Consider the following 9,304-nt stretch of genomic DNA (forward strand, 5'->3'; position numbering starts at 1 on the left):
ATCTTGTCCATCTGTGTTCTTCCTTGTCAACTCTTGGCTTATTTCAAACCTTTTAGTTTCTTCTTGTCTTAGAGAAGTAATATTTTTTTTAAATCGTGGCATACCCAAACCATTCTTTAACCCTTTCTTCAAATGTCATCGAGTTTGGTTTCGTGAAGTTGCAGTGGCTGGGCTGTCAATTACCTTTGAGGGGCCGGTCTGTTTTTTTTTTTCGTGTGCGTATGTTAGTTTAACGACTTATGCATTTTCACTTTAAATCCTAGCTCACGAAATGGAGACCTTCGAGAAAAGTTTGATAAGCGCATTTGTTCTTTTCTACTTTTATGCGATTTTCGCGCCTTTGGTAACCAATTCGCTCGACTCCCGTCCTGCGAACCCTTCATTTCCGTTCACAGCCACAACAGGGATTGTTTGCGCGCGAAATCCCATCGGCGAACGTATTCCCTGTACGCTGCATGTGTACTGTACCCAACCTCCAAGTGGGACTGATTAAGATTCAACGGAAGGCGTGACATCCACTCCACCAAATTTGTACTTAAAATGTCTAATCTTAAAATGCGCCAGAGAGCGTTTCAAATATCACTGTGCGTAAATAACACACTGAAATCTATCGTATTACAACCACTCAGGTTGAATAAGGGCCTTCTTTTATTTCGAGAGGCACAACATTTATATGTCAAACACGCTAAAGAAATGGAGTTCAAATTAATTTTTCACAAATCAAACTTAATGATTAATTATCTAGTATCAGCACCCTTGGTTTTTTCATCTTATCCTAAGTCCATTAGCAGGATTGTAAGACGTCGATAAATAATGATCATGTTGATTGTTTGAATAGGGATTTGATGACGAAAGATCTCAACCGACAAAACGACATTCCTCAAGCGATCAAGGAGGTTACTCGAGCGAGCCTCGGCAAAATTGTTGCCATGCTTTCGTGGGATGTACGTGCCTCTAAAAGATTTGCATATGAAGCAACGATTATGTTCAAAACGGACCAAAAAGGCTCCTTTTGACAGGATATGGTGCTTGAACTGAACTCCAAACAGTAAGTTTTTATGCTAACAATCTTATGAAAGCTTATTCACTGTTGACCTTTTCTCATGTTATGAAGTTTCCGCGTCATTCCCTTTGTAAATTTATCTGCGTTCTGAATCAGCGAACATAACTCGATTGTCGTGAAAATACATTCAATATTCGAGAAACAAGGATGGCTTATTCTCGTGGCCGGTTTGCGGTTTACTGACACGAAAACGTAAGAGATGTTCGTTTAATAAATAGACATAGCTAAACATGTTCGTGTGTGCTCCTTTCCTGGCTACCCAAATTAGATTATCAACCTTCGATTGGAACTACTGCATGGGGACGTAGTGTTTCATCGTATTACACCAAAACCGAATGGCAAAATAAACATATAAATCCAATGAATGATGATATGAATATAAAGTACAAGAAAACCAAATTGGTACATTTAATTTCGTTTCAGTTGGCCTGAGGCTGTTCGATGGATGGCGCGTGATTCCCACACGTAGTCATCTGATCCGTCTGCTGAAGTGAATAGCTAGAAGTTCTAGAACAAACCCGAAATAGTACTAGTTTCCGGCGTTGCTAGAACTGATTGCTTCCCCCCATGAAGGATCTAACTGGTTTCTTCCAGAAAAAAGAGGGAATTGATGCAAAAATTTTGGGAAGTTTAAAGAGGACGTAATAGGCGAAGTTTAAGGAGAATTATGTAGTTTCAGGATTCGAGCTGTTCGGTTGATGGCCAGTGCCGGGCAAGCAACAAGGAAATAAGAAACAATCTCTAAACCTTCTCTAGTTTCCCTCGTTCAGACTGTGATTGTAAAGCAGGTTACTCTAGCGCGCAGCTGCGATTATTAACATGTAGCCTGCGCATGCCAATATCGATCAGTTAAAAGATTTTGAAGACGTTGTGTTTCGAACTCAGTAAGTTAACACAGCTCGTATGATTATGCGTGAAACTGTCGTTGTAAAATGCTATCAACTGCACGTTTCGGAACTACATTTGCGTTTCAGTGTTTCAGTAATCCCAGGTTAACTAGAATGCAACAACAAGTATGAAACGAAACATGCAGAGTAACTTGCGTGGGCTGATTTTGAGAGAATCTTCTGGCTGTTAAGGTCAATATTGATGACATTAAGATGTAATGGTCTGTCTTGACAGAGCCACCTGTCTCCAAAACGGCGTTCATAACGACAAGTTTATTTGCTGCTGTTGTTGTCCGCAAATGTAGCGCGTAAGGGGAAGTGGCGTTTAATTTCACGCAGAAAGACTTCTCTTAATGCTTTAAGAGAAATATTTTCAGATTGAGGAGGTCTAGCATGACACAATGCTTAGCAAAACGTGCAGAATTGAAGTTTGAGGCCTTTTTCAATTATTATTTTTTGCCTAGACATGTATGGATATTCTGCCCTCCATAACGCTGTGGTTACACAGAACCTCAAAGCCGTTCGCAGCCTAACAGGATCAACACGAACATGCGACCTCGAGTGGCGAGACTCCATGGGTTTCACTGCGCTTCATCTGGCCACCTTACAGGGAAATAAAGATCTCGTTGAAATTCTGGTTTTGGCAGGATGTGACGTCAATAGTCGCACGAAAGTAAGCTCATTTTAATATCATTGAAAAGTCCTCGCATTGAATAATACAAGAGTGAGTACTTAGCCTGTTCCAGGTGTTTAGTTAGTAGAATGGAGAGAAATAAGACAAGCGGCGTCATTTCAGCGGAGCAGAAAAAAGCGAGGGAGGTCTAGGTCGGGTCGGGTCGGGTCGGGTCGGGTCGGGTCGGGTAAAGAACAACATGCGTCCCGACCCAAACCTCTGTTGTATTTTCACTCCTCCGCCACTATAGCACTGTTTACTATCGCGTATCACTTTACTAACTGAAATTCTGGAACAAGCTAGTGAGTGCTGAACTGGAAAGTTAAAGAGGCACTATACGCAGCTTCCCCTGATTGAAACCTGAAGTTAATTTTAATTTCTGTACTGTAGAAAGTGTCTCATAGGCTAACGTTTACTTAGAGAATTTCCAGCTTACGCTCCGATTACGAAATCTTTACAAACTGTCTATTCCAGGAAGGGATGACTTCGCTACACATCAGTAGTGAACAGAAAAGAGCTGACGAAATCTTGCGCGTTTTAGCATCGGCGTCTTGCAATGTCAACGAGCGTAACAAACTGGGAAGAACCGCTCTCCATCTTGCCGCTAAGCTAGGAAACCTTCAAAATCTAAAAGTGCTACTCGACAATGGTTGTGACAGAAATATTAAGGACAAACTTGGTTTCACGGCCGTCGGTTTGGCTTTTAATTTTAACCAGAAAGCAAGTGCAGACATTTTACTCCACTATAAATCCCGGCGGAAGCGACGCTCTGGAGGAGAAACGACCTCTGAGGAGAGCCTTTATCAGGATGGCACAACTAAAAACAGTCAAATATCTAACGGAGAACGTAAGGCGGAAAAACTCGTGGAAAGGACCTCTATTTATTCTAAAAAAACGGATGATACGAAGTCGTTGAAGCTCGTAGAAAAGACTGAGAAAAGAGAGGCATCTTTGAAAACGTTGCACTTTATCATGGCTCTGTTAACACAGAAGAGAAACGTACTAGACGGTTTAACAAATTGGGATTCAAGAAAAAAGCTGGAACCTGTTGAGAGAAATTTACGGGATTTAATTTTTACTTCTCTTATTCAGCATTCCCTCGCAACGCGCGCCTCATTAAAACTGAATGATGAATCTGGAGAACAATGTGTGTGGGATTTTTACCTAAAACCCGGCGAATTCGGGAGAAGTCAAGTTCTTGCGTGTAACCCGGGTTCGAGTTTACTGGTCGAACTACTGCAGGGCGTGAAAGTTTCTTTGTCATTTTCTCGAGAGAGATCGTGGTTGATTCCGAAGCAACATCAGAGCTTACCACCGCCTTCGAAATGGAAATTGCAAGAGAAGGAACCTATTTTGAAAGACTTGAAAGTCAATGAAGAAAGGATATCAACAGCACCACTTAGCAATACGAAAACGGACACCTCCATATCGGAACTCGAGAACGTGTATGATCAGACAACCATGACAACTCTATGTGAAGACCCAACTTTGATCGAACTTTGTGAAGAAAATCCTCCAGAGATGGACAATGAGGCTTTAGAGAAAGGCCTTAATAGGCTAAACAATCTCATGATTTCTATCAAGGATTCAGAAAACATTAAACAGGAATTTGATCGCACGGACAGCGGTCTCCTTACAGAAGACATTGAAATTTATCTTTCGCGTTTGGATGACGTCATTACCATGAAAAGTACTCCTACGTCATTTATTGAGGCTACTTTAGAAATCTTCTGTCAGAATTCAGACATCTCTGTTTATTGCGCAAAGAAACGAAACTTACTTTTTAGCTCGCTTTTAGAGAAAGTCATAACTGCGTGTGGCTCGTGGGACGCAGATAAAATCGCAAAGGTTTTTCTCCATGTCTGCGTTGTCTTTGTGAGCGACCGGCGGTTGTTACTCAGTTGCGCAGGCGCCGTGTTAAAGCTCGGACTTTGCCATCCACAATCTGACGCGATCGCCCTGGGAACTTGTATTTTAGTGAGAACGGGTCTTCTCAAACAAGAAGATGAAGTGGAAATTATTACGGACCTAACGGGGCCGCTCTTAGCCCTGGAACACTTATGCGCTGAAGATTATTTCCCGAGAAATCTGGCCGCCATCTTTGCTTCTTTTCTATCTAAGTCAAGTCCCAAGTTGTTCGGATTAGATCATCTGCGCCTTCGAGCACTGGCGTCTGCGGTAACCAAAGAGGTACTTCCCACCTCATGTCAGGAAGCCGAAAGCGACACGGGAAAAAGTTTCAAACGGGTTTGCGACATTGTTGCGCTCGAAGGATACAGGGAAGAACTTTTATCGTGTGCTGATGCATTGTTTACGAGAGCTTTTGTGACGCTGGGTTGTAACGCATGGCGAATAGGCGAAAGCATTCTTATTCATCTTGGTTTATTGAAAAGTGAACGTTTCGTTGAAATTGTTAGGAATCATGGCACCGCTTTTAAACTTTTGCGTCATGCACTGAAGGAGAGCTATTTCTCACGAATCCTAAAACAGTTGCTAATGTGTTTCCTTCAAAAACCCAATCCAGTACTTACAGCATATTCCACTGAAGTCGAAGATATTCTGCGTATCGTACAGTAACCATGGAATGGTGGTACTGTAAGGTCGAGTTTATATCTTGTATTATGCATTCTTCAAATAAGATTTCTTAACTTATCTGCACAACCTTGCTTGCCCTGAGGTTCCAGTCTGTTTTGCTGTGGGTTGTTGCACCAAATTTCATACGAGTTCCAGCGTTCAAATTGTAAACGGAGAAGGAAACACAAAGCGAAATAACAACATAATCAGAGGAGGACTTTCGACTCTCTTTTTTCGCTCTGAGTTTTTTTTGGCAGCCAGTTTACTGACCCAAAGCGTGAAAAGGCGAACACGTCCCCTCAACTGATCTGACAACATCTTTCAGTTTATATTGTTTTCATTTAACCCTTTAACTCCCATGAGTGACCAAGACAGAATTTCTCCTTACACCATCAATACAATACCAACCAGATAAGTGATGAGAATAAAGAACAATATCAATTTGGGGATAATTAGTTGATCCAATACTAAATTCTCTGAACTAGTATGATAAGAATGGTATGGTTGACAGTAAGGAGAATTACAATTTTGATGTGGGAGTTAAAGGGTTAATATTCTTTTTGAGGGATGCACATTTTTTTCGTGACGAGCGCCACCTACGGATTTAGAGTATGACATGTTTGCTTTCCAGATTTATACTGTCGTTATAATTGTAAGAAAAATACCTAATTTTATAAACAGGTCTCGTATAGCGTGTATTTATACTGTAACAGCGAAGTCAAACGCAGCCTCAATCTTACTGCATGGTTTCATGGTACAAACTGAAAATAAATTAAAATATTATTTACGCACATTTCTGTGAATGTAATATTTACATCGTAAAGAAATGTAGATCATTGAAAAAAAAAAAAAAGGTTTACGGACTACGATGAATGAAACGTATCAATATTGCTTTGTAGGAACTCTTGAACCGAGTGTCCCTTCCTTACCAAGTCCTTAGTGGGCGGAGAAGAAACAAAATTGAAACCTAATACAAGAATGATCCGATGTCTATATAACCAAGAAATGAAATATTACCAAACGAGTCTGTTGGAAAAGACCAACCTACTGTAACGGTTACGAAAAAATTGTAAAAAATTAATAGTGCGTTTACAATTTTGAAAATGAAAGAAACGAAAGGATTCGTAAATGTAACACTGGTAGAGACAGGAAGAAAAAAACAAAGAAATAAAATAAGACACTTGGAAAACTTTCCTTTTCATTCTTAAAAAAAAAGACTTTATTCATGTTACGTCAGTGTAATGTAATGTAACTTCCTTAATCAGACGAACAGCGGCGATGTTTTATGACTGAGTCTTTCCGAAAGTTGTATTCAACCGAATCATGGTCAGTTGTTTCTCTTGCTTAGGAAAGTAATTTCATATCAGAGCAAAAACACTCGCACCTTTTGGTGATCAAGGTTCGAGAAGATTTTTTTGCAGCCATGAGACCGAAATTAAAGGAACATACAAGATCATTACACGGAAATTCATTTGCGTATATGCGGGTATGTGTGTAAGAGGTCATTTCCGAGCTTCAAAAATTCCCGATTTCAGGTACAAAGTTATTAGAAGAAAACAAACTTTATTTTTCTTTAAACAAAGAGCGTTTGAACGTCAGAGAATGGTTTTATTCATCTCTATGTTCCCGTCACTCAGAAATGTCTTCAATCTTTGCTTCCTTAAGCGCACACTTTAATTCTTCGTGGATGCAGCGATTAAAAGGAGGCTAATATAAATAAAATTTGGAATGGGGCCAGTACGTACAGAAGTAGGTGTCAAGAACATTTAAAGCGGCTGTTTTGCATACATTCAATATTTTGACCAAAAGATAACCATCGGAGATTTGTACGTGAGCCTGTCACGGACACATTACTTGGGTCTGTGATCAAAGCTGCATGTTTGCGTGTTAAACGGATATTTATGTTAAACGGACCGCAGACAGATTTCAGTTTCCATTGTTAAACAGGAGACCATTAATTCAGCATAATTTCGAATTCATGCCATGGTTTTAAACATCGAACATGAATCTGTCGGAGCCTACCTATTTACCCAGTACTGAGGTGGTCGGTGCTAACGTTGTCATCTTTGCTATTTTTGACTTCATTTCGGGGACTTTTATCATTCTTGCCAACGGCTTTCTCCTCATCACAATTTACCGAGATCCCTGTCGATGTTTGCGCACTCCATATGTGTTCCTCATCGCCAATCTTTCAGTCGCGGATTTTTTAGTTGGAATTGTGAGCATTCTACGAGGTGTCGAATTAACTCACTTCTACCGTGGTTTGGGAAGCCTGCTCATTGTTAACCTGGTTCAATATTTTATCGGAGCTGTTTCGATTCTCGCCGCAGTTTCAACGCTCTTGGCGATGTCTTACGAACGATATGTTGCAGTGATCAAACCTTTTCAATATCCTCATAAAATCACCAACAAAAAAGCCAAGATTGCTATCGCAGTAATTTGGATAAACGGATTAATTATGTCTGTTCTTCCCATAGCTGACGTGAAAAGAGAGAACTTTTTGTTGGCTTACTGCTACTCTCATTTCGTGATTCCAGCATTTATTCTAACAGCAGTTTATGTTAAAATATCCAGGGCGGTTGCCCGTCAAAGAGAGGAACTTAAAAATGTCCGCGAGAGTCTCACAGCGGCCAACAAAAGGAAACAATTGGAAAAAGAGAACAGAATGTTTAGGGCATTTGTGTTCATCCTTTTTATATTCTATGTATCATTTGTACCTTATTTCATTCATGTACAGATTTTATACTTTTGTTCCTGTCGAAACTCCTACGCCTATCATGTTTATTATTATGTTGCGAACGAATTTCTGACCATTAGTTCCATTATCAATCCCTTCTTGTATGCCTGGAGACTTCCAAAGTTCAGCCGCTCGTTTCATTCGTGGTTTGGAGGTTGGCTGGTCAAGAACTCAGGAGCGAGGTATAACGAAAACCCACCCGGTCAGAAAGAGACAGTTACAGGTTCTAACTCCCAGCTTCCCTAGGAATGGACTGGCCCACCGTATAGAGTCTATGTGGCTCAGTGGTGGATAGAATCGGAGCGTAAAATTTGAAGCCCGAACATCCAACACTCATGGGGACTCAGAACTTTTTCTTTATCTTACGCTCATGACAAGACGAAAAAAAATTTTTTTCTTAGAAAATTCATATTCTGGACTGCGATACGGCAGGAGTGAATTATCTCTCCAAGGAATTAGTTGGATTTTCGCCTTACTGGAGACTGCGTGCATGATGAATTATACGTTTGTTGTATGGAGGGTTATTAGAATTTTAAGAGAGAATGCTGTGGGTGTTTCTCAACCTAAAATTGATATTATGACTATTTTGTGTGATATTTTTTTAATTTTGATATTTACACAGTAAAATCCTAATTTTCGGGCCTTCTGACAAGGGGGAAAAACTGTCTTCGTTGTTGGGAAGACAACAAATGTTCCAGGACAATTTGGATCGTCTTTCAGCTCCCTTCACGTGAAATGCTTATTCCAATAACTAATATAAAGTCTTCCTATCTACTGAAGAGTTTTGCGTGTGATATTCAAACGTATACTAGGATTCTGGAGCGTGACCACAAATACATATCATATGTTCTAGCAACTTGAGATTGTGGTTAAGGATGGTTGTATTAAAAAAAAACCCAAGTATTTCCTTTTTTTTAAATCATAATCCTTCAGGTCTCTGCCGCAATATTGTGATTGTTGCAGTAACGAAGGCCAGAGCGGACCAAACAAACTTCCTCTTTCACGAAGACAAATTGAGCGTGATCTTTGTGCAAGTCTCTTTAAGTTACTCGCTTTTTGCTTCATACCTTCGCGCTGTAGGAAGCTGCATAAAAAGGAAATGTTAGACTCTTCCGGAAGAAAATTAGAAACATCCTATGTTGAGATACAAGGAACTGGTTAGTTACACATACCTGTTTCAAGCTGTAACGCAACGATAATACTTCCTTCAGCAAATAAAAAACTTGCACATTGGCGGTAGCACATATAACACGCGGTATACATGAATAAGGATTCCCCCATGAAGAGTTAAGACATACAGCGGGCATACAGCGCCGCCAGCGGGCTGTGGCGATTCCGAATTCAGAATAGTTTGCTCTTTTGCTGCATAC

General features: G+C 40.3%; 2 protein-coding genes across 3 annotated transcripts; both read left to right on the plus strand.

Moving 5' to 3' along the window:
- Positions 1-650: 650 nt before the first annotated feature.
- Positions 651-5,972, plus strand: LOC113677909 (uncharacterized). Of its 2 annotated transcripts, none has more exons than XM_027194768.2 (3): positions 651-1,048; positions 2,415-2,623; positions 3,098-5,972. In XM_027194768.2, exons 2-3 carry the CDS (start codon positions 2,417-2,419, stop codon positions 5,198-5,200), a joined length of 2,310 nt encoding a protein of 769 aa, XP_027050569.2. In that variant the 5' UTR covers positions 651-1,048; positions 2,415-2,416; the 3' UTR covers positions 5,201-5,972. The 2 variants fall into 2 exon arrangements, with proteins under 2 accessions (XP_027050569.2, XP_089047133.1); XM_089191007.1 differs by lacking the exon at positions 651-1,048 and adding an exon at positions 1,822-1,947.
- Positions 5,973-7,064: 1,092 nt separating this feature from the next.
- On the plus strand, positions 7,065-8,328 carry LOC113677902 (trace amine-associated receptor 6). Its single transcript, XM_027194761.2, has one exon. The coding sequence runs from the start codon at positions 7,200-7,202 to the stop codon at positions 8,178-8,180; it is 981 nt and encodes a 326-aa protein (XP_027050562.2). The 5' UTR covers positions 7,065-7,199; the 3' UTR covers positions 8,181-8,328.
- Positions 8,329-9,304: the final 976 nt, after the last annotated feature.

This window comes from Pocillopora damicornis, chromosome 13, assembly GCF_964200805.1.
Source record: "Pocillopora damicornis chromosome 13, jaPocDami1.2, whole genome shotgun sequence".
NCBI lineage: Eukaryota > Metazoa > Cnidaria > Anthozoa > Scleractinia > Pocilloporidae > Pocillopora > Pocillopora damicornis.

Bases quoted from the DNA above. Each gene is read 5' to 3' on its own strand.
- LOC113677909 (XM_027194768.2), top strand. From the start codon at position 2,417: ATGTATGGATATTCTGCCCTCCATAACGCTGTGGTTACACAGAACCTC. The intron at 2,624-3,097 runs GTAAGCTCATTT...TGTCTATTCCAG, and splicing joins ACGTCAATAGTCGCACGAAA to GAAGGGATGACTTCGCTACA.
- LOC113677902 (XM_027194761.2), top strand. From the start codon at position 7,200: ATGAATCTGTCGGAGCCTACCTATTTACCCAGTACTGAGGTGGTCGGT.